This window comes from Tiliqua scincoides, chromosome 6 (genome assembly GCF_035046505.1).
Source record: "Tiliqua scincoides isolate rTilSci1 chromosome 6, rTilSci1.hap2, whole genome shotgun sequence".
Taxonomy (NCBI): Eukaryota; Metazoa; Chordata; class Lepidosauria; order Squamata; family Scincidae; genus Tiliqua; species Tiliqua scincoides.
Genome location: NC_089826.1, coordinates 81,339,688 through 81,364,361, shown reverse-complemented (window position 1 = coordinate 81,364,361; position 24,674 = coordinate 81,339,688). Strand labels below are relative to the sequence as shown.

At 45.5% G+C, this 24,674-nt stretch overlaps 1 protein-coding gene across 1 annotated transcript in view; it reads left to right on the top strand.

Annotated features, from left to right (window-relative positions):
* Window positions 1-110: 110 nt before the first annotated feature.
* Window positions 111-24,674, top strand: part of CC2D2A (coiled-coil and C2 domain containing 2A) — a 61,442-nt gene continuing 36,878 nt past the window's right edge. The window contains exons 1-11 of the mRNA XM_066631840.1: window positions 111-249; window positions 2,630-2,720; window positions 7,653-7,741; window positions 8,223-8,324; window positions 9,942-10,043; window positions 13,985-14,173; window positions 14,567-14,726; window positions 15,943-16,079; window positions 19,448-19,579; window positions 21,011-21,220; window positions 22,288-22,394. Coding sequence (XP_066487937.1) covers window positions 2,690-2,720; window positions 7,653-7,741; window positions 8,223-8,324; window positions 9,942-10,043; window positions 13,985-14,173; window positions 14,567-14,726; window positions 15,943-16,079; window positions 19,448-19,579; window positions 21,011-21,220; window positions 22,288-22,394 — 1,259 coding nt within the window. The 5' untranslated portion in view covers window positions 111-249; window positions 2,630-2,689. The remainder of the gene's footprint in view (window positions 250-2,629; window positions 2,721-7,652; window positions 7,742-8,222; window positions 8,325-9,941; window positions 10,044-13,984; window positions 14,174-14,566; window positions 14,727-15,942; window positions 16,080-19,447; window positions 19,580-21,010; window positions 21,221-22,287; window positions 22,395-24,674) is intronic.

The following is a 24,674-nucleotide window of genomic DNA, read 5'->3' as shown; positions in this document are numbered from 1 at the left end:
GGCAGGCGCGGCACCGCCTCCCCTGCTCTGCAATGCGCCGGCGCGGACTTGGGGGGGTGCCTCAGCTCAGGACCCACCCCCAACGCAAAGTCTCCTCCCCCCTCCAGCTAGCCTGCCTGCAGCCGTTCTGCTGCGCGGGGGGGCATCATTGATCCCAGCCTGTCCACCCCCCCATCCCTGATTGAGTTGGCAATGCATGCAGGTGGCCAGATGGGAAAAGCAGCCCCCGGGATGCATAGGTGGTGACAGGTAGGTGCAAGTAGTAGGGGGCGGTCGTGGGAACGCGCCCCCTTTCAGAGGAGCAACAGCAGTAGCGATCGGAGATGCGTGTTGCTGAATACTGAAGTTCTATAGTCGTGCGCCCCAATCCTTTCCCCTTCTTTGATCACCTGGCATGAGGACGTGCCTTCCACTCTGGGCAGCAGCAAATCGAGGGCTTGCATTGTGCTGTGTGTGTCCCCTGCTTCCCCCCCCCCCCGTGACAGTGCCTCTGGGGCAGTCATGCCTAACAGTCGGAGCTTGTAGTCTTGGCCCTGCGGTACACCCCCCCTCCAACTACCTATGTTTGTTTGCTTATTTTTCACATTTTTATACCTCCAAAGAGCTCAGGGTGGTTTACAGGGTTTCTTCCTTCCCTCCTTTGGTCTTCACAACAACCCTGCAAGGTAGGCGAGGCTGAGAGAGAGTGGCTGGCCCAACGACATCCAGGAAGCTTCATGGCTGAGTGGGGATTTGAACCTGGCTCTTCCAGGTCTAAGAAACCAATTCTATGCTTGTCTACTCAGAAGTAAGTCCCATTATAGTCAATGGGGGTTACTCCTATGCAAATGTGGTTAGGATTGCAGTCTAAGTCCAGCTCCCAAACCGCTACAACCAGCATTTCTCAAACTGTGGGTTGGGACCCACTAGGTGGGTAGTGAGTCAGTTTCAGGTGGGTCGCATAGCACCTCGCTCGACCCTCATTGAAAATGCAGAGCTGAAAACACAGGGCACAGAGGTGCTGGGCAAGGCAGGCTCCTGTTGGGAGAGATCTTGGACATCTTCAGTTTCTCCTCTCCTCCTTTCGCCCTTCAACAGCCCCACCAGCTTCTTTCCCATTCAGATGAGCAAAGAAGAGGGAGGCAGTGTGTAAAGCAGGAGCAAAGAAGCTCATGGCCTCCTTCCCCATGTATGTCTGGGGAAAAAGAAAAGGTGTTCTAAATGCAAGTGATATGAGAGCTGCTTTTGAAAAAGGGTAAGAGGGGAACATAAGAAGAGCCCCACTGGATCAGATCAAAGTCCATCTACTCCAGCTTCCTGCATCTCACAGTGATGAGATACACCTGATGTGTATTCCACCTAATGCCTCAGGGAGCACATAAGACAACAAGAGACCTGCATCCTGTTGCCACTTCCTTGCGTCTGATATTCTGAGGTTGCCTACTTATGACAGCAGGAGGTTGCACGTACCCATCGTGGCCTGTAACCTGTAATAAACTTTTCTTCCAGAAATCAATCCAATTCCATTTTAGCCCATTTTTACCCAGCCCACAGGTGTACACATTTGGTCCCTATTGCATATATGGAACGTTGGGCAAAATTGGCTTAAAGGCATCTAGGCCAGGCACCATCACCACATCATGTGGCAAGGAGTTCCACAGATTAATTACTTGCTAGGTAAAGAACAATTTTATTTTGTCTGTTCTAACTCTCCCAACGTTCAGTTTTAGTGGATGTCCCCTGGTTCTGGTGCTGTGTGAGAGGGAAAAGAACATCCCCCTATCCACTATGTTGATCACCTGCATAATTTTGTATGTCTCAATCATGTCCCCCGCTAAGGTGCTTTTTTTTCTAAATGTTGTAGCCTTTCCTCATAAGGGAGGTGCCCCAGTCCAATAATCATTTTGGTCGCTCTCTTTTCCATTTCCGCTATGGCCTTTTTGAGATGTGGCAACCAAAACTGTATGCTTTGCTCCAGAACCTGACACTGTTCTTTAAAGATACACATGGATATGTTGTAAGATTATGCGAACTTTTTCTAGCAGATGAGCAAATTTACTTGTTGTTTGTGTATCTGTACAGAGCAAGGAGTTCAAGTAAGGATGAGATGCCTTAGGAGGGAGAGAGTTGCATGAGTGGCCCTTCGGTAGTGAAGAGCAAATGTGTGCATACATGTTTGTTTTGCTGTTGAGAAAGTGAGAGTGAGCATGGAAAGATGCACAGAACTCTCACTGGGAATCAGTAGCATGCAACTAGCTGGATTTTGCTTAGTTAAGAGATTAAGGGCACAATCCTAACCCACTTTCCAGCACTGACATAACCGATCTCGTCTGATCTTGAAAGCTAAGCAGGGTCAGGCCTGGTTAGTACTTGGATGGGAGACCGCCTGGGAATACTGGGTGCTGTAGGCTTATACCATAGTCTTTCGAGACTGAAGGTTGCCAAACATAAGGGCAATGCAGCTCCAAGATAAGGGAACAAACACTCCCTTATCTTTGGGAGGCCTCCATGACTGCCTCCGAACTGCAGGATGCAGCACATGCCCCATTGACACACCAATGCCAGTATTGGAAAGTTGGTTAAGATTTGGGCCTAACTGTCAGTTGCTCACTCTACCCACTCTCCTTTTCCTTCTTGATCTATTTTGTAGGTGGTGGACAGGGGAGAAGTGTTGCTTGATGAAAAGGCGACAGGGCGAGACTGGAACGCCATGGCAGCCGCTAGTGCTCGGTCACCACGCAGTAAGTACTCCAGTCGATGGTGCATTAAAATCAGATCTTGTTCCTTTCCTGAATTGGCTCCCAAGACAGGCCTTGGTGGCTGTATCTTGCCGACATCATTCTAGTCCTCTGTGAGGTGGGAATCAATACTGTAGCCTCAGCCTTAACAAGTTCAATACAGTCAGCGCTTCTCATCCGTGAGTTTGGTACCCATGGATTTGACCCAATGCAGATGCTGATCCTGCCTCAGAAAGGCCCTGAGAACTTCCGGAATGCCACTGGAAGGGTCTTCTGGTTGCACTGGAAGGTGTTCTGAGATGTGGTCAGCAGGTCAACTGACCTGTCTGATCTCGGCTACAGTAATACCTTGATTTTCATCACTTTGCTCTTTTGTCGCTTTGCTCTTTCAACCATTTTCAATGAAAACCACATTTCAAATTTGGACAGGTGTGAACAAACCCAGTTGTGTTCTGTTGTGTTTCTCATATTCCTTTGCTCTACTTGAGCCAGGGGTCAGCCCAGGTAGATACAGTACTTGATTCTATCAGTACATGTTCCAGGATAAGCCTTTGCAATGGACATGAGGGTCACAGAGGTCATGATAGCCAGGCTGTACAAACCGATTGAACCAAACCAGCTCTGTGACACACAGTGTTCGCATTAGAGGGAAGGAGTCCTGCATCACAGCCAGCAAGAAATTGACACACTTTGAAGCTTTGCTTTTTGTTGCAACCGCAAGGCTAAGATAACTTATAGTAAAATGAAATGGGAACTGTTCCTTCCAACCTCATACTTGCCCAGAGTTCCTGGCAGAAAGCATTCTTAAGCTATGATGTAAATTTTTTGACAGTTGTTGATTCAAGCATCATCTGAATGTATCTGATCCTTCTTAAAGCTGCCTTTGCCTCACCACAGTTGGTGGTGACACAATTAACTGTTCTGTTGATAAAGAGATGGGTGTGACTTCCATGCTCCATTACCAGGTTGTCAACAGAGTCAATTTTATCAGCATCGTTCGTTATAATAGCAAAGTTGATGGCCCCCAGCTAACCAGAAGTCTAGCAACATGAAGCCAACCGTAGGTGGAGGGGCTTATGAGGAATGGGTATATGGGCTCCAAACCTGAAGCAGTCACAAGGTGTGCAGGGAAATATTGGTTATGACATTGAAGCTGTACATGTGCATTGCCTTCATGTTGCAGTTGGAACCTGGTAGGTTAAGAGTTGAGGATCTTGATTGTCTTTCCTGCAGTATAGAATTGAATGGGAAGAGAGAACCTTATTTGGGAGATGTTCTATTCCTCCTCCCTTCTCTCCAGGAAACTTTGAATTTCTAGCGAGTTTCTCTGCTTCACAGCTTTATTGATTTCTTGAGAATGTTTGTTTTATTTATTTATTTTCCACATTTTTATACCACCCTTCCTCCAAGGACCTCAAGGTGGTATACCTGGTTCCTCCCTTCTTTTTGTCCTCATGACAGCCCTGTGAGGTAGGTGAGGCTGATTGAAAGTGACTAGCCCAAGGTCACCCAGGAAGCTTCAGGTCTTGCTGTATATTCTGCCTGTGTCTTTCAAAATTGAACCTCTCAAGCCACGTAAGACAGTTAATATAAACACACAAAAATTAAAAGCGCAATCTTCAAAAGCAAATAGACAAAACAGCAAATGGCAGCATTTTAGCTGTTTATTGCATTTATATTCCTCTTAGGAGCTCAGTGTTTTGTATGTGATTCTTCCTATTCCTGTTTAATCACAATAATCTTGTGGTGTAGGATAGACAAAGAGATGGTGGTTATGTGAATCCACAACTAAGCAAGGATCTGAACCCGGTCTCCTTAGTCCAATATTTTAACTAGTGCATCATGCTGGATCTCTTTTAAAAATTATGCTGAAAAAGAAGTAGCCAGCACAAGAATCAACCAACATACAAGCTAAAGGCTTGATGGAACAAAAGCATTTTCTGGAGGGATGGTAATGCCATCAAAAGGGGTGGGAATACAAGTCCCTTAAGGCAGAGAGTTCCAAAGGATGGGTCCCAGAACTCAAAGGGGATAAGACAGTTGAGTCAACAGAGCCTACCCAGGCTCTGTTGAAGGCCTTAGAGCAGTGGTTCTCACACATTTTGTACTCGGACCCACTTTATAGAATGAGAATCTATCAGGACCCACCGGAAGTGATGTCATGACTGGAAGTGACATCATCAAGCAGGAAAACTTTTAACAATTCTAGGCTGAAATCCTACCCACACTAACCCATGAGTAAGTCCCATCTACTATCATTGTTAAAAGAACAAACATAGTAACTTGGTCTGTAACATTTCCCCAGGTACAGCCACATACCATGGTAGCATCAAGTCTAATATATTAAAAATAAAATATTGAAATGAATGGGGACCGACCTGAAATTGGCTAACGACCCACCTAGTGGGTCCCGACCCACTGTTTGAGAAACACTGCCTTAGAGCCTGGGAAGGTTCATTCAGGAGGAGCCAGTCTTGCCAGCCCTCTTAGCAGCATACTGTGTAGTGTACTGACAAGTGCCTGTTGAGGTTGGCGCTGACCACTTTATGGCAGTCAGCGCCAGCAGAAGACCTGACCCAACAATGGCCTATAAGCTTAAGATTGGGCAGTATGTCACTATTATTCATGTTCGTTGGGGATATCTATTGTTTCTGAGATTTAAAACTGTACTGAAATGCTGGGTTTATGTTCTAGACAGCTTTCCAGGGGGGGAATGAAAATTGTGACATGTTCAGAGCTTAGTTAATGTCCCTAAGAGCCACTCAAACTAATATTTATCTTGGTATTCCCATCCCAGTCTGAAAATGCACATTTTTAACTACATCCACAGAATGACTTAACAATTGTAACAAGATACTTTCTTTCCCCTTGGAGTATTGTTCAACAGTTTCCTTATGCATATATGTTAGTTTTTCCAAAGTGCTTTTTTCACCCCCTCCTTTGTCTTTTAAGTCCCTTTGGCGCAAAAAAAAAATCTCTCATTTCCCTTTTATTTAAGCTTTGCACTCTCTTGGATTCAGAACTGCCCTTTTAACTCCAAGGCTTTGGCAAAATTTTAATTCACTAATCAGATAGACGAATAGTGAATAGAAAACAGCTGTGAGTAATGGGGAAATGGTGTTTTAAGAAATGTTTGAGTTTTGACGGCTATTCCCGTGACGGATGGCGGAAGATGAAAACATTGTGAAGTTTGCTCTGCGTTTACAATACTGTTGAGATTTTCACAGAGGTCTCGCCTTGGTACAGTTTTATGAGCTTCTAGTATTTTAGAAGTTCACACAAAACCTAGTGAGTCTGTGAAAGAAAAATCTTGGTTATAATTTTCCTTCTAAGCAAAAGAGACAACTGCTAACTACTTGTTCTTACTTTTCCTTTCCCTAACTCAGTGGTTCCCAAAGTTCTTCAACTGGTGGCTCCTTGATCTACTGAACTTTTGGCCGCAGCTCCCCATTAGGGCTGCAATCCTATACATTGTATAGGGCAACCTTAATGGGGGTTTTTCACAAGGATTCCGTGGCTCCCCAGCCTGGTGTCCATGGCACGCACGCACTCACTCACTCACTCACTCACTCACTCACTCACTCACTCACTCACTCACTCACTCACTCACTCACTCACTCAACAGTGAGTTCCAAATATTATGCATAAAATGATCTCCCACAAAAGCATGTGGTAAGATGCCAGAATAGATTTTTCAAGAACATAATTTATCTTGTTTCCCAGCTCTGTGTCATTTGGTGGATCACAACATAATTTAGTGATCCTGTCAATAGAAAGCCTAGAGTTCTTAGTCCAGGGCAGCGTTTTTCAACCCTTTTCTTATGGCGCACTGACCTCTGTGGTCTTCACTTTGTGTGATGTCACTTCCAGAAGACTCTTCCAGGTTCTGCGGAGGATTCCTCTGTCACTGACTATTAGCCATGAGAAGATAAGTGGAGCCTCCAAGTTCAGAGGTAGTCTACCACTGAGTATGGATGCTACAGACAAAAATCAAGGAATGGTCACTGACATTGTCCCTTTCATGTGAGCATCAGGAGTCATCTGTCTAACAGTTGTTGAAAATGGAATCGAATGTTTGTGTGATCCAGCAGCTCACACAACACAAGCCTGTCCGTGCTTACTCAGAAGTAAGTCCCATTGTGTTCCATGGGGCTTACTTTCAGGAAAGTGTGTGTGTGATTGCAGCCAAGGGTGCAATCCAGGCCCCTGAGTGTCACAAACGTGTCATAAGGCGCACACGCACTAGCTTGGGAATTGGCTGAGCAGGCAGCAAGGCCAGTGCTGCCTCACGAAGACCAGATCCAGCTCCAGCACTGCCCAGATGGGGTACGTTTGTGCCAGCCCAGGAAGGCCAGTGCAGGGGATGGCAGAGAGTGGCAGGAGGGCAGAATGGATGCAGGGAGAGGTGTTTTGGGCAGGGAAGGGAGATACAAGAGATGGACTGGGCCCAGGAGGGGGGTGGGATTGGTGACAGCAGCACATGTTGAGTCCTAACCCCAAATCCCAATGCTGGTAGCCGTACTCCAGCTGCTTGGATTTGCACCAGCAAAATGGCTGACGCAGATACGAGTAGGCCCATGAGTGGCTGGGGTTTGACACAGCATAAGGGGGAAAATGCCCAGCCACCTCCTAACCTGTGCTGGATACAGCACATGCCTGTTCCAGCTCAGGTTAGCATTGGGCTGTTATGTTTTTAAAAGTTATGAGAAATGTTTATTTATCACATTAGGTGGAGCTGAACTGGTCAGGGTTATTGTAGCAGTGACAAGAATCTTACTAAGAACCCCAATGGCTACGTTATAAGGTTCAAATAATAAAGTCAAAACGATGGGACAGTGTTTTAAAATATTTTCTTTCTGTGCCTTCCTAACTTGATGCGCTCCCATCTTTCCAAGTTGTGCCAACGTTTTAAAATTATGGATGTGTCCGCTGCAGGTTTGCCTCCAGTTCCATCAGCCTTGGAAACCAGCTTTGCAGATCTCTCCTTGAGAGAACGGATGAGAGAGAAGCTCAAAGCCGCACGGGTGAGGTTGCATATGTATAATTCTTAATTTTCTGTATTATTGGGAACTTCCTTAAGCATCTTCCTGCACGCTTTGGCTCTCCGTCACATTTACTAATGTGATGCTTGATAACACCGTTACGGTAGGTGATATTGCTATGATTTTAAACAGCTGGCTTAAAAACTTTATTGGCAGTTGCATTACTGCTTAAAGGGAATAAGTTACCATTTTAAGTGTTTGCTTTGAGCCTGTAATTACCATTAAATATGTAAAGATCTGGCAGTGTGTGTTGATTTTATCGGACCAGAAAATTGGAAGGGTTGGGCCACAATCCTGAGGTCAGGCAGCTGTGAGCTAAGGGGACCCACAGGGTAAAAACTCAGGATTTCCTCCATAACCTTTTGTTGCAAATTACATGTAAAGACTGCTTCAAGTATGTGGGAGACCAGGGCTGCTGATGAGAGGTAATGTGTAAAAACGAAGGTTCTTTTCTTTTGTTTAGTCTAAGGCAGAAAGTGCTTTATTACAAGAAGTCTCCAGTCGTCATCCGCGATCTCTGAAAAGTCTCGGGGAGAGGAAGGCTCATATTAGACTGGAGCATGAAGTAAGGGTGAAATTAAACATGGTGTTAAATTCATAATTGGCTTTCTGGGTTTGTATGTGTGTTTCCTCTTAAATAGCAATCGGGCAGGGGGCTGACCTCGATCATGCCTGTGGTTTGGGGGGGGAAACCATTTTCTCTGCGCTGACATCGACCCCATGTCGACCTGTTCCTTGGGTGGAGGTGGAAGTGGCAGGACTTTTTGATCTTCCTGCGACACCATTCTGGGTTCTCCTTCTCCAAAGGAGAAGCCGGAATGGTGAGGCAGGGAGACCGAAAAGCCGCTGAAGTGGGAGGAAGCAGTGAGGGAGGGTGTAGCTGGGCTTTCGGGGGGTGCCAAAAAGGGTCTAGCAGGTCATGTGTTGGACCACCATGATCTAGATCTAAAATAGTTTGGCTGAAATACGATGCACGTTGTCAAATAAATCTCCAGCTCTAACCAGCAAAGATATTTTGTGCTGGTTTTGCTGCTGCTATCGCATCAGTTAGAAGTGAACTGATTACATTTTATTGTGAGTTGGTATTGTAAGTTGTCTTGAAGCCATTTTATAATGAAAAACAGGGTAGAAATTTTAGATGTATCTCTTGGGTGGCAAGGCAAGCTCTTGCACCCCTGTTGATAGTGCCAGTGAACTCTTGTGGCTTTGGCAATAGCACATGTGAAATATTGATTGGAGTATTTGGCTGCCCTGGAAGCATGTTTAGAATGCTATAGCCAGATTGCTGACATGGTTCCTCTGTTAGCACATTAGTCCTGTTATACAGGAACTTGAATTTCTGGATCCAGGTCCTTACCTTTGAAACCTTATGTAATTTAAGCCCTTGATACTTTAAGGGCCCCTTTTGCCATATGAATTTATGCATCCAGTAAGATCTTAGTGTGAAGCTTTGCTGTCTGCACCATCAGAGAGGGGCGCTTGGTTGACACCCATGTAGATAGTACATCCACCAGATGTTTAATTATTTGCCCCTGGGGGTTTGGGAAGCTTCCTTCCTTAACTTTTCAAAAAGTGCCCAAGCACACTTCTTCTGTGAGTCTTTTGGATTATGCGTGGGGTGGATCATGTACAAAAACATCTGATAGACTTCTTCAACACCTATCCATCCCACACCTCTCTAGTCACAGTTACAGGTGTGTTGGTAGTGTAAAATACAGGTCCAGCCTATTTATACACGGATTTGACTCAACACGAATGGCCCCTGCAAATGAGAAGGAATGTGCTGATCCCTGGAGAAGGGGAAAAAGTCCTTTAACAATAGCCTCCTTAATGGGGGGGGGGGGCAGCTGGCTGACAATCCATCAATCCTTCTCTCTCCAGCGGACCCCTCCCTTCCTCCTGTGAAAGAAAGGTGATCCTTTTGCATTGATGAAGGGAGGGGCTGAGTGTAAGCTCTCAGCTCTTTGTAAGCTGTTGGAGGAGGACTGATTGATGGATTGTCTTGTTGATGACTCATCTTACATCACAAAGGTCATCAAGGCTGTTTTTAAATCAAGGGAGCAAAGAAACTTTGTTTTTTAAATTGATTTGCTATAGTCCATTTTTTGCCATCCATGTGAGTGCTTGGAACGGATTAGTCTCAACCTGTAAATTCAAATATTAACACGCTTTGTTCCTGCAGTTACATGAAGGTGAATCAAGTGCAGTGCAAGAGAATGAGTCCAAGGTATCCCTGAGAGTCAAGTTTCGTGAATCCATCAGAAATGTTGAGCGAAAATCTCAGGTGAGGACTGATTTTTTCAGTTAGAACAGCTTGTATTGGCTCTATGGTTTGCACTGTTAATCAGGTTTATGAAACATTGTGATGGGATTCAGTATGGTATTGTATTGGCAACCTTCAGTCTCGAAAGACTATGGTATCGCGCTCTGAAAGGTGGTTCAGGCACAGCGTCTAGTGTGGCTGAAAAGGCCAATCCGGGAGTGACAATCCCTTCCACACCGGGAGCAAGTGCAGTCTATCCCTGTTCTGTCACCCTGGCTATGGGCCTTCCTTCTTTGCCTCTTTGCCACAGACTGTTGGCAAAGTGTCTCTTCAAACTGGGAAAGGCCATGCTGCACAGCCTGCCTCCAAGCGGGCCGCTCAGAGGCCAGGGTTTCCCACTTGTTGAGGTCCATCCCTAAGGCCTTCAGATCCCTCTTGCAGATGTCCTTGTATCGCAGCTGTGGTCTACCTGTAGGGCGCTTTCCTTGCACGAGTTCTCCATAGAGGAGATCCTTTGGGATCCGGCCATCATCCATTCTCACGACATGACCAAGCCAACGCAGGCGTCTCTGTTTCAGCAGTGAATACATGCTAGGGATTCCAGCACGTTCCAGGACTGTGTTGTTTGGAACTTTGTCCTGCCAGGTGATGCCGAGGATGCGTCGGAGGCAGCGCATGTGGAAAGCGCTCAGTTTCCTCTCCTGTTGTGAGCGAAGAGTCCATGACTCGCTGCAGTACAGAAGTGTACTCAGGACGCAAGCTCTGTAGACCTGGATCTTGGTATGTTCCGTCAGCTTCTTGTTGGACCAGACTCTCTTTGTGAGTCTGGAAAACGTGGTAGCTGCTTTACCGATGCGCTTGTTTCGCTCGGTATCAAGAGAATGAGTGTCGGAGATCGTTGAGCCAAGGTACACAAAGTCATGGACAACCTCCAGTTCATGCTCAGAGATTGTAATGCAGGGAGGTGAGTCCACATCCTGAACCATGACCTGTGTTTTCTTCAGGCTGATTGTCAGTCCAAAATCTTGGCAGGCCTTGCTAAAACGATCCATGAGCTGCTGGAGATCTTTGGCAGAGTGGGTAGTGACAGCTGCATCGTCGGCAAAGAGGAAGTCATGCAGACATTTCAGCTGGACTTTGGATTTTGCTCTCAGTCTGGAGAGGTTGAAGAGCTTTCCGTCTGATCTGGTCCGGAGATAGATGCCTTCTGTTGCAGTTCCAAAGGCCTGCTTCAGCAGGACAGCGAAGAAAATCCCAAACAAGGTTGGTGCAAGAACACAGCCCTGCTTCACTCCGCTTCGGATGTCAAAAGGGTCTGATGTGGAGCCATCGAAGACAACAGTGCCCTTCATGTCCTTGTGGAAAGATCTGATGATGCTGAGGAGCCTGGGTGGACATCCAATCTTGGGGAGAATCTTGAAGAGGCCGTCTCTGCTGACCAGGTCGAAAGCCTTTGTGAGATCTATGAAGGCTATAAAGAGTGGCTGTCGTTGTTCCCTGCATTTCTCCTGCAGTTGTCTAAGGGAGAATACCATATCAGTGGTGGACCTGTTGGCTTGGAATCCACACTGCGATTCTGGATAGACGCTCTCTGCAAGTACCTGGAGCCTCTTTAGTACAACTCGGGCAAACAGCTTTCCTACAACGCTAAGGAGAGAGATGCCACGGTAGTTGTTGCAGTCATCCCTGTCACCTTTGTTCTTGTACAGCGTGATGATGTTTGCATCCCTCATGTCTTGAGGTACTCCACCTTCTCTCCAGCAGAGACAGAGGATTTCACGCAGCTCAGTGACGATGATCTCTTTGCAGCATTTTAGGACTTCAGCAGGGATGCTGTCTTTTCCAGGTGCCTTGCCAAAGGCAAGGGAGTCCAGGGCCACGTGAAGTTCTTCTAGGGTTGGTTCACTGTCAAGCTCTTCCAGCACAGGCAGGCACTCAATGTTGTTCAGTGCTTCTTCGGTGACTACATTTTCTCTGGAATATAGCTCAGAGTAGTGCTGCACCCAGCGTTCCATCTGCTGCGCCCGATCCTGGATGACCTCGCCTGTTGCAGACTTCAGAGGGGCAATTTTCCTCTGTGTTGGACCTAGGGCCTGCTTGATACCGTCATACATCCCCTTGATGTTGCCAGTGTCAGCTGCTATCTGTATCTCGGAACAGAGCTGGAGCCAGTAGTCGTTAGCACATCTCCTGGCAGTCTGTTGGACTTTGCTGCGAGCAGTTCAGTATGGTAAGCTACCTGTTAGTGTGAGACTTGAGAGTATTAGACCAATATATAGTGATTATAAGAAATAATGGCAATATACAGTAGCCTCCTCCCATCCGCGGATCCTATATCCGTGGTTTCACTTATCTGTAGTCCACTTAGTGTTAATGAGTTGTCTGTTTCTGATTGCAGCCCTCCTGTCACAATCCCCTGTACCAGGCTGTCTCTGTGCTGCCTGAAAATGCTAACAGGAAGTGGATTGGAGGGCTGCAGATAACATAAAGCATTGCACTGTTTTCAGCCTTCCAACCCACTTCCTGTTATCGTTGCAGACAGCACAGAGACAGCCAGACATGGGACAGTGAAGGGAGGGCTGCCATCAGAGACAGACAAGTCATTAGCATGAAGGGGGGAATTTGTGAACCGCTTTGTGAACGGTTTGCTGCTATCCAGTATCCACGGTGGGTGCTAGAATGTATTCCCTGTGGATACCAGGGAAATGCCAGTAAATGCATAGAGTCCAGTCCAACTGATCTCATGGGCACCTTTGGTTGTTTGAACTGGCTGAACCCCTGCTTCTAGTTGGATTAAGGTGTGGTGTTGACAGTGGAAAAGGATTCTGATTATTTAGTGAGGTTCACATCAATGCATTCATGTTTATTTTGGGTGTGAAACAAACAAAAACCATTTTCACTGACAAGGAAAGTAATAACTTGCATATCAATATGTATTCATTAAGGGGAATGAATGTACAGTCATTTCTGTTTACTTGGATTAAGCTTCAGTTTGCTATTTGATTTCATTTGCTTTGGTTCATTTTCTTGCGACATTCAAAGGCAGTGGTTCTCAAACGTTTTAGCACCAAGATCCACTTTGTATAATGACACTCTGTTGGGACCCACCTAGCCTTACGAGATTTTAAAAAAAGGTGATCTAGACAGAAATAATATATTTTCTGTATTTATCTACAGGTAATATTTTATTCATTTGCAAAAAAAAAATAAAAATCAATTTCTTGTAATGAGGCAGCCATAATGAATAGCCTAAAGCAGCGGTCTCCAAACTTTTTGGCCAGAGGGCCGCATGAAATATTTGGCGCAGTGCTGAGGGCTGGAAAAAAATTTAAATATAAAATTTAAATAAATAAATTAGAGATGGAACTTACATGAATGAATAAATGAATGGGCTCATTCACTCAGCCTCAGAACACCCTCCAGATGCAATCAGAGCACAGCTCTGGTCACGTTCAGTCGGATGAGCCAGAGGCTTTCAGGGGACAAGAGGCTGGCTGTGGGCCGGATAGAGGCTCGCTACAGGCCGCATCTGGCCCCCAGGTTGGGGTTTGGAGACCCCTGGCCTAAAGGTTTGAGGGGCTTCTTTATATGACCCAGCCTTCACCTTTCTCCACTCCCTGTCATTGACGGAAAAAGACGCCCCAGAAAAAAGATGCTCAAAGATGCTATATTTACACAGGCTTGCAAACTGCAGGAGCTGAGTTCTTTTACAGGGCAATCAGTAGCTCTCTGATTTTTTAAACAGTCTCAGAGCTTGAGGCAATTAGTTATCAGATCTTTCCATCACCTGTTTTTTCATTAGAGGCTCTGCAGGATTCACCTGAAATTGGGTCATGGCCCATCAAGTGTGCCCCGGCCCACAGTTTGCTGTTCTAGGGGAAGCGGCTTTTGCTACTTTATTTATATTAAAATATTGCATCGTGAAACATAACTTCAATCATGTGTACTTTTTTTCCATTTAGGTCCAGACTGGTTATCCTACTATGGAAGAAGCCTATAATTTTTTTACTTTCAATTTTGATCCTGAACCAGAGAGTGCAGGGGATGAAACTGAGAAGAAGAAAAAGGGTGTCTCAAATCTAAGGGAAGAAGAGGAAGAAAAGCAGGAATCTGTGACAAGCCATCCAGAAGATCAAGGAGAGGGTGAAACGGTAGCAGTGACCATTATATTTGCAAACCTGATTAGGCAGGCTTTTGGTGTTAAGTTATTTTTGTTTCATAGTAAACAAAGCTGGAAAGTGTGGAATTCATGTTTGGTGGGCAGCTGTTTCATGTCCATGCGCTCATCCACTTTGTCTTTGAATGTTGGTTCTAATGCGAATTTGACACATAAATGCTTACTTTTGTAGGGGTGAAATATGCAAGGATAGCAGCTGCGTTGAAAATGCTCGTGTTCCGTTCAAGTTATGAGTGCAGATTCATTCGTACCAGTTATTCAGTGGCTTAAACCAGACCCTTATTTGCAAACGCAGACCTGTGATATTTGCTGACTGTGAATTCAGACTGAAGAGTTTTGAATAAAAATATTTGTAAATAAAATGCAGGATGAGGAAGAGCATCTTGTGCATGACAAAGAAGATGATCTATTCATGATAGAACAGACGGCACTCGAGCTGCTGGAGATGCAACCTCCAGAATATGAAAGCTACTCTGAACGGGTACAGAAAGAGAGGGAGAGGTTGTTTGTTCCCAGCATGCTTAGAGGTATGGTGTTTGTCCTTTTTGTGTGGTACTTACTAATGATTTATGTACCTCATGTAGTAATGCATCGTTGTGGTAATAGAACTAAAGATACTGTTGCTTTGAAAATACTTTGGGTATGAAATAATGGAGGGAAAACTAGCTTGTATGATAAAAGTATTCTGAGATAGTTCCAGGTTGATGGTTCACTGGAGGTATTGACCAGAAATAACCTCCATTCATAGAGCATCTTCACCTTGTAATTGTTTCATTTAAGCCTGATTAGATTAGAACAGGTATTTTCAACCAGTGTGCCACAAATGGCCTGTAGGTGTGCCATGGGAATTCGGAGCATAACCATTGAAAATCGCTGAAAAACTCTTCTTGGTTCTGCAGCTCTGTTTCTAGGGGAACTGTCTGTAGTCATGAAATTGTTACTACAATTCATAGTGCAGGTGCTCTGCTGGTGGAGGAGGAGGGGACAGACAATTCCTCCTATCTAACTACAGTTGCCCTAGAAACAGAGCTGCAGAACCTGGAAGGGTCTCCTGGACGTGATATCACAAGAGGCAAAAGCCACAGAGAAGACCATAGAGGTTGGTGTACTGTGAGAAGAAAGCATCAAATTGCTTGTGTAGAATGATAAAATCTAGAACAGCAAGCAACATTAAGCCCTTCTGTAAGGTTATTTGGAAGGCAAGTTGGGTGAAGTTCTTAATGGATAGCAACCAACATCCATCTCTCTGCTTCACCCTTTTATACTGAGTAAACTGGGGATGGACTGAGGAAAAAGTACGTAGTTTACTACCATCACCCAAAGCTGGGGAACCTGACAGAGGAAGGGGGAACCTCCCTCTCAGTAAGGCAGAGGCTCCCAAAGCTGGAGACCCTTAAAACAGTCTGTAAAATGGGAATAACGACAAGGATGTGTGGTGGGTGGAGGTGTCTTTAAAAAAGACACTGGTGTCTTTCAAAAAGCGGTGCCACTGTGGGAGGTTGTGTGCATGGGTTGTGTGTGCTTGCACACCTCACACGTGGCAGTGCTTTTTGAAGGACAGTGGTGGGGAAGCTCTGCCTTACCTGCCAACCCACCCGCCGCACGTCTCAGACCCAAGAGGAAAGCAGTGATAACTAATATTGCAAAATAGCAAGCATGTCATAAAATGTTATGCACACAGTTTACGAATAATGACGTATTCAGTTAATAGTGGGCTTAATACATGTATGGCTTCTGCTTTAGTGCCTGCCTCTCTGAAAGTGCCTGAGAACATGCAACCAAGGTACCTGGAGGATGAAGGTCTATACACAGGCGAACGTCCTGCCGTGTCACCATCGAACCAAAACATTGTGGAGAACAGGCTACTTCGGCAGGAACAGGTAAATTGCTGCATACATTTGCTTTTGTGCTTCCTGCTCATGCTACAAAACCTGGAGCAGGAGAAATTGAGCCTTGGAGGCATCTGGCCTGCAGTTCTCAAATGACTCCTTCTGGCATCTTTATACTCCAAGCTGCCCTCTCAGGTGGTCATAGGAAAGACAAATCCTCATGGTTTTTCTGTGATCCAATTGTGGAGCAGCCCATGTGCTTTGAAGGTTGTGGCACTTGAAGGTTGGGGTGGTGGTGGACAGGTCGATGAAAGTGTCGACCCAATGTGCGGCAGCAGTGAAGAAGGCCAATTCTATGCTTGGGATCATTAGGAAGGGTACTGAGAACAAAACGGTTAGTATTATAATGCCGTTGTACAAATCTATGGTAAGGCCACACCTGGAGTATTGTGTCCAGTTCTGGTCGCCGCATCTCAAAAAAGACATAGTGGAAATGGAAAAGGTGCAAAAGAGAGCGACTAAGATGATTACGGGGCTGGGGCACCTTCCTTATGAGGAAAGGCTACGGCGTTTGGGCCTCTTCAGCCTAGAAAAGAGACGCTTGAGGGGGGACATGATTGAGACATACAAAATTATGCAGGGGATGGACAGAGTGGATAGGGAGATGCTCTTTACACTCTCGCATAATACCAGAACCAGGGGACATCCACTAAAATTGAGTGTTGGGCGGGTTAGGACAGACAAAAGAAAATATTTCTTTACTCAGCGCGTGGTCGGTCTGTGGAACTCCTTGCCACAGGATGTGGTGCTGGCGTCTAGCCTAGACGCCTTTAAAAGGGGATTGGACGAGTTTCTGGAGGAAAAATCCATTATGGGATACAAGCCATGATGTGTATTCGCAACCTCCTGATTTTAGGAATGGGTTAAGTCAGAATGCCAGATGTAGGGGAGGGCACCAGGATGAGGTCTCTTGTTATCTGGTGTGCTCCCTGGGGCATTTGGTGGGCCACTGTGAGATACAGGAAGCTGGACTAGATGGGCCTATGGCCTGATCCAGTGGGGCTGCTCTTATGTTCTTATGTTCTTATGTTCACTTGGCTTTTTTTGAGTTGGGTGACTTCTATTTGAACTGTCCCATTGATTTCAGTGGTGTTAGGCTAGTGAGAGAAGCAGAATTTTAAGTAACTGAATTGGCATTTTGTCTCCTAGTGGTTTTCAACATTTTTTTCCTCACAGCACACTGACCTCTATGGTCTTTGCTCCTGTGATGTCACTTCTGGCTTTCAGGAGACTCTTCCAGGTTCTGCTGCTCAGTTTCTAGGGCAAGTGTTTGAAGTAATAAATTGTCCTTCATCCTCTGCTGGTGCTACAGACAATTGCCCTAGAAAGAAAGCCACAAATCCTGACTTTTTTCCCCCCAACTATTTTCAACACGGTGCTCCAAACTCCTGTGGCACACCTATGGACCTTTTGTGGCACACCAAAGTGCCACAACACACCAGCTGAAAATTGCTGTGCCAGACAAGGTTTTTTATTTGGGCTGGTATTTGGAAGTAATCAAAGTAGCCTATACATTTCAGATATGCAATATGTTTATTCTAAAACTATTTCAACATGATCACAATAAACACTATCTGATAGAATTCAATATGTTTGATTAGATTTTTTTTTTATCATTTTGGGGTTTTAATGAAAGATACACTTTGGCAGCTTGAACCTAGGAACGCTTTTGTCAGGGAGCTGTAGTGAGGGGGATACAACATATGGTCCTGGGGGGTGAGGCAGGAAGTGAAGGAGATGCAGGTCCTACTGTGAAGGAGATAAGTGTTGCTGTTTGCTACGGATGAAGCCCAAGCGGATGATGGAAGGTGAGCCGCGAGCCATCTCCCCCCCCGTGGGAGTGACTGGGAAGGACCTTTGAGCCATGTGACACTGGCAGATTAGACCACCCCATGGAAGAGGTCCTGGCTGACATTTTCTGACGCCTCTGCTCTGAATTTTCTGCCCTGTTCACACCCTCCTTCAGGGGGCAGAGTTGCCCACTCAGTAAGACTGGTAGAGCATCCCACCAGCCTTTCCCTCTCCACACCTTCTTGCTCCATCCCCTAGAGAGTGACAGCCCAATCCTGAGCTGCCCGCAGCGCCCAGGCTCAGCAGCTCCGTGGAGGGCTGCCGCCAGATCTTGCGCCTCCCGCGCTACCGCAGGAGGCACCTCGGGAGAAAGGGACATTCGTCCCCGTCCCCTGAGTAAGGGAAGCAGCCCTGCAATGGGGCTACTCTCTTTAGCGCCAACCAAAAGGTCGGCGCTAAAGTAAAGGCGCTCTGTAGGGTGCGCAGCCCTGCATGCACGCCCTGGATCGTACGGAGCACAGCTCCATGGATCTGCCTTTCTCCCACCCCCCCAGCACGCCTCCTGCCCGCTCCCTGGCATGCCTCCCCGCTCCCCGGAACTCCTCCCCCACGCCCGCGGCCACGCCCCCGCCTCCCGTTCCGCAGCCCGGTGGTCCGGGAGACCGCTGGTCCTCTGGGCTAACTCCGGAGGGAGCCCCGCAGTGAGCCCCACAAACGTGCCTTATGGCACATTTGCGACTATGATCCGCAGCACGGAGGCATGCCATGGACCACAGAATTGGGCTCTGAGACAGCTTTGAACTATGTACACTCTTGAGACATCGCATAGATGTCGTTCCACTGGGTGTAAAAATAATTTCTTGTCAGTGCTAAAGTGTGATTGATTTTGGATTTAAAACACATGGATTTGTGTCAAGGATTTGTTTGAATGTGCAGTTTGTCCCTAATTATCATGGCCTCTATCCAGTTTACTATAAATTTATCAGGCAGTTTTCCCTACAGCTGCTCCTTTTGCTGAAACACTAGCCTCATTTTTTTTTTAAAGAAGCAAAACTTGAAACAGTTAAAAAAAAAAGTGTGTTTATCACAATTTTAACTTATCCTGTCCCCAAAGCGCTCAGGGCAGCAGACATGGTGAGTGATCTGGGTGCTTGGCCATCTGCAGGGTCAGCACAGAGTTTGCCCCAAGAGCTCAAGTAATTTGTGCTAGATAGTAGGGAGGGCTGGATGGGGTTAGAGAAGGTGTTTCTGTAAATGTTCTGGAGTGCTATGGAGATGGGGCTCTGTGATTCTTCTCCTCTATGTGTGGGTGGCTGCATCAGCATGGGAATAAACTGCCCCTGAAGGATAAAATATCCATGAAGCATGCTTGTATTTCATTGCTTTGAAAGTGCTTAACTTTGGCTAAGTACACGTGGGTACGAGCTATATTGCAGGATCTTTGCCACTGTGTGGGAGTAAATCCCTTGAGAGTGTCTTGAGCTTTCATTTTCTGAAGAACTACTTGGTTCTGCAAGATATTTCAAGGAAAATTACAAGTCTTTTATAACTCCTTTTATTGTTTGCAGGGGAAAAAGTGGTTTGGAGATGACGGCAGGATCTTGGCTTTGCCCAATCCAATTAAGCCATCTTCTACGAGGCCTCCAGTATTCTCCGCGGAGGAACATAAAGAACCAGCGCTAGAGACATTTTATAGAAAGGTGAGTTTGTTGGGTATATTGGTGTCAAAAGGGATATTGCATAAGGAAGAATCTTACTCGTCAAGAGTTACTTTTGCTTAAAAAAACAGGGCAGTACTACATTTTTTTGCCTTGGGGCCCCGTAGATGTGACACGAGCAGTTCTTTGTGTTTGTGAAATTGCCGAATAACTTAGAGCAGCGTTTTTCAGTGTTTGTCCCCTGCTGTACCACTTTGCATGGTCCTGGAAGGACCACAAGAAGTAATTGACAATGATGTCAGGGTAGACAGGAAGGCTTTCTCGAGAGGCAGAAAGTGCACATCTGCTGAGCCAAACCTCCTACTGCTGCTTGTCACATTGCATTACTGGTTTTGCTACCAGGCAGTGGGGGTCCTGCGCATACCACCAGACACCATTTCAGTTACCACTGGTGGTACAAGTACCACTGGTTGAGAAACACTGGCTTAAAGGGAAAGGGTGATGACGTAATATTTTGAAAGCAATAGTGATGTGCAGCGGAGTAACACAGATTCCTCCCTCCTCCCCATTGGCACCTTATCTCCATGTAGCTTCTTTCTCTCTAGTACCTTTCTCTTCCTCCAAAGTGGTTAGTGAGAGGGACTGTGGGGAAGTAAACTGTAAGTTGGAGAAAGTTCACAGTGGATCGTCATCCACACATCCCTCTTGCTATTTGAAATAGACTTGCCACCCTTCTCTTTATTTGTGAATGGGGCAATTCCATGTTCAGGCTTGCATTTACGTTTATTACATAGTGCTTTATTGAATTATATTTACTTTTGGGGCTGGTTGACACTCAGTTCAAGAGCGTAGGCCAGAGTTTCTCTATGTGTACTCCTAGGAACTTTTGGACTCCCTGAGACCCATTCAGCAGTTCCATGAGCACACCAGAAATGGGTGTCGTCTGCCCCTTGTCTGGTTGCTTGTCTGTCCCTGCAGCCTCTCCTGTTTCCTTCTTCCTCATTTCCCTCCTATTATGTCCCTTCACTGGTACTCAGCATTGTACTCAGAGCTGCACCCCTCTATGCATGTGCCGGCACTCTGTGACTCCCTGAGATTCCACAGGTGTGCTGGTGGGGCTCCCTGCGAAATTAAGTGCTTTCTACCCCCTCTTGCTACACCACTGCTTGCATCTGTGCAATTATGCTAAAAATACCTAATGGGGCAACTTTAGTGTCACTACTTATTTTGCATACATGTCTTGTTTCTTGTAGAAACCATGATGTTTGGTTGAAAGAGTTTGGTCATTTTATTGCAATAAGATATTTCCAACCATAGCAGTGCAAGTACATAAATGCCTGTAGCAAAAGACTTGGCAGAATCTCATCAGTTTTTAATTACTTTGTGTTATCCAGCTCCAGTGTTTGTCTCAGTAAATCCCAATTTTCTCATACCTCTAATATATGTTTACTTGCTTCATCTTTTTTTTTCCAGGCCACAAAAATGATGCTTGCTAATCAGTACATTGTTGGGGCTGGGGACCCCCAGGGACAGTTCCAGCTGGATGTTGATATTTCTGGGTTAATATTCACTCATCATCCGTGTTTTAGCCGCGAGCACGTCTTAGCTGCTAATTTGGCCCAGTTATACGATCAGTATCTATCAAGAAGACAAAGAAATCTTACCAAACTTCTTACAGATAAGGTAATTACCTCTGTTTTTCATTGTAAGTGCAAATTTTTTAGAAGTTTCACAGTAAAAGAGAAATCCTGGTGGAGAATTCCTAATGATAGACATCATATTTGTTATGCATGTTAATTTGATCACGAATGTCTAAGAATCCATTTATGTATACGTTATAGCCCTAGTTCCCAACCTATGGTCCTGAGACCATGTGGTCTGCGGGAACCTGAGACGTGGTTCCTGAGGCCTCAGAAAAAGAAAATTGCCTTTGATCACTTCCAGTGTCTCGCCGCATGAGCACTAACTCACAGACCACCGGAGAGGGCAGAGAACAAACCACCCATATTGAGCATTTTTATTCAAAAATTGAAAAATTTTTTGAAGCACCCCTACCTATAAGGCAACTTACGTGAAAAGCTATGAACCTTTTTCTGTCATTGCTGCTCTGTCTGCACTCCCACGAGCACTCAAGAATATTGGAACAGTAGAGTATTGCCAGAAAGGGCATCTCTTGGAACATGTCGTAAAACACAAAATGACCAGTGGCATAGCTAGAGGGCTTCACCAGAGCCATACCAGATGTTGGGATCAAAACAGAGGCATACACCTGGCTCTGAAGGGGAGGGGCCGCTCCCATGATGCAGTGAGGCTCCCTACAAAACTTAGTGCTTTGCACCCTTTCTAGCTATGCCTCTGGGAATGACTATCCTGTGTCTGCAGAGTGAAGCAAGTGAGATACTCTGGTCGTTGGCCTGTTCAGGAAACATCAAATTCACAGAGAAATAAATTCTTGGTTGGATAGCAGTTCATCATCACGTTTGATTTCTGAACTGATCTTTTCAAAAAGTTTAATGTTTAGAAGTGCTTTGAATGTGTCATCCCATACTCAGTCATCTTTGCTTCCAGGGGTTGTACCATTTTCCATTACAGCTATTTTCAGTTTTCTTTTGAAGCTGCATTGAAAAAGAAGCTTGTAAAGGCTTTTACTGATACAATAAATGCAGCTGGCTGGCTAGATCAGACTTTGTTGAGTACGTAAGGGTGATTTTATTATGTCAATTAAATATTTTTCTTGCTTTCTTTTTAAGCTACATGCTTTGAGAAATGCCCTGCAGAGTATTTTGGATACTAGTGGAATTGGGGCTCTTAACCCAGTAACACAACAAAGCATCACAGAATACAAGGTGGAAATAAGGTGGGTGAAGATTCACTGAATTTTTCTTTGGTATGTTATTTTTTTATGTTCATCTTTCAAGATCCTGTGAAGCGGTTAGCTTCAATATGTAAGGTGTGAAGGAAGTTTATTACTTGAACTTAAGAACATAAAAAAAGCCCTGCTGGATCAGGGCAAAGGCCCGTCCAGTCCAGCTTCCTGTAAGAACATAAGAACAGCCCCACTGGATCAGGCCATAGGCCCATCTAGTCCAGCTTCCTGTATCTCACAGCGGCCCACCAAATGCCCCAGGAAGCACACCAGATAACAAGAGACCTCATCCTGGTGCCCTCCCTTGCATCTGGCATTCTGACATAGCCTACCTCCAAAATCAGGAGGTTGTGCACACACATCATGGCTTGTACCCCGTAATGGATTTTTCCTCCAGAAACTTGTCCAATCCCCTTTTAAAGGTGTCTAGGCCGGTCGCCATCACCACATCCTGTGGCAAGGAGTTCCACAGACCAACCACACGCTGAGTAAAGAAATATTTTCTTTTGTCTCTTCTGTCTCCCAACACTCAATTTTAGTGGATGTCCCCTGGTTCTTTGTCACTGTATCTCACAGTGGCCCACCAAATGCCTCAGGGAGTACAAAAGACAACAAGACACAACCTGCATGTCTTCATTAAACCATTGTCCCATAACACATGCAAAGTCTTCATGCTAAAAGATGGACATCATCCAGCTATAAAATGGACATTGATCACCTGCTGGATGCTTGCATCCTGTGTTCACACAGCAGTTTTTAGAACATCAGGATGCCATCTCCGGTCTAGGTCAACTCCCATTCCGACTTTCAGCCTTGGCCTGGCTTGGAGATTGTACTTTTGATTCTGACTGAGATAAATGAAACTGTTTCTTTAGCCCTGTTTGCTAACTTCAGTATTATTGACAGTGAGCACATAACTGGCCTGGGGAATTCATTGCCTTAGGACAGGGTGATGGCCTCTAGCTTAGATAGCTTTGAAAGGACATTGGACAAGTCACAAAGGACAGGTCTATCAGTGGCTGGTAGTTATGATGGCTGAGCACCACCACCAGGTTCAATGGCAGTATACCCCTAAATACCAGTTGCAGAGGAGTAACGGTGGGCGAGAAGAATGCCTTTTTCTTCTGCTGGTGATCTGTGGAAAATGGGATGCTGGACTGGATGGGTCTAGGCAGCTTCCTTGTGTATGATAGTTCTGTCCACCTGTGTATGTGAAGCAGGCCCAAGTCTCACTCATGCACCTGGCCTTGCAGGCAGACTTGCACACCTAGGCTGCAGCGTGAATGAAACTTGAGACGTCTTGCATCTGCAAATGTTTATCATTAAAGTGCCAGGTACATCTCGAGAAGTGTGCAAAGTTATTCTCCCCTCACTTGTACAATTGAGGAATAATAAGGTTTGAAACTCTTGGTGTCGTGACTGCCCATAGAAACTATGGGCAGCAGAAACATCAAAATAGCATACCCATTAAATAGCAGACTTGGGAGACGGAAGTGATCACAGATCTCAAACCTCCACTGAAAGCCACATAAGACTATTAATTTTGTTTCTGCTCTGAGTCCTGCATAGCCATGACTTCATTGGTCTTCTTTCATAGTGAAAATATAGTTCTCAGGGGCATTGTTTTATTATTAATATGCTTACGGCAATCTGTGGCTCTATTTGCAAATAGATCATTAAATATTTGGGGATGAATAAATTTGCTGGTGACTTTAAAACTTTGACAGGTTTAATGTACTGATTCAGTAAGCATTGCGTCATCGTGACTCTGTGGTTGCAATTTATGCATGCTGCCTTATACCCCAACACATAGTTATGTATATGAATTTTCCTCCAGAAACTGGTGGGATTTGCACATTTTGGGCAGCTGGCTTGCAGCCCCTGTTTGGCTATTCTTAATCACGCATACCTCTAATCAGCCTTGGTTGAGCGGGATGGTTCTAGGGACGAAAAAAATAATTGGTGTTTGACTTAAGGATTGAGTAATGCAGATATAAGGAGTTACATTCAATGTGTTTAAGTGGTTAAGGGTGTTGTACTGGGGTGGGAGGGAGGCCATGTTCAAATCCCTATTGCAGTGGTTCCCAAACTGTAAATGCAAGGGAGGTGCAAAGGCAGCTACACAATCCCCGCTACCAGGGACAAAACTTTTGTTTTACTTACCCCTGGCAGTGCCAGCTCTCCAAAGGGTGTGGGAAGCCCACAAATCCCTCTGAAGGGCTCCCTGTGCCTTAGAACAGTTAAAAATGTGACCGCAATTCACTTCTGGAT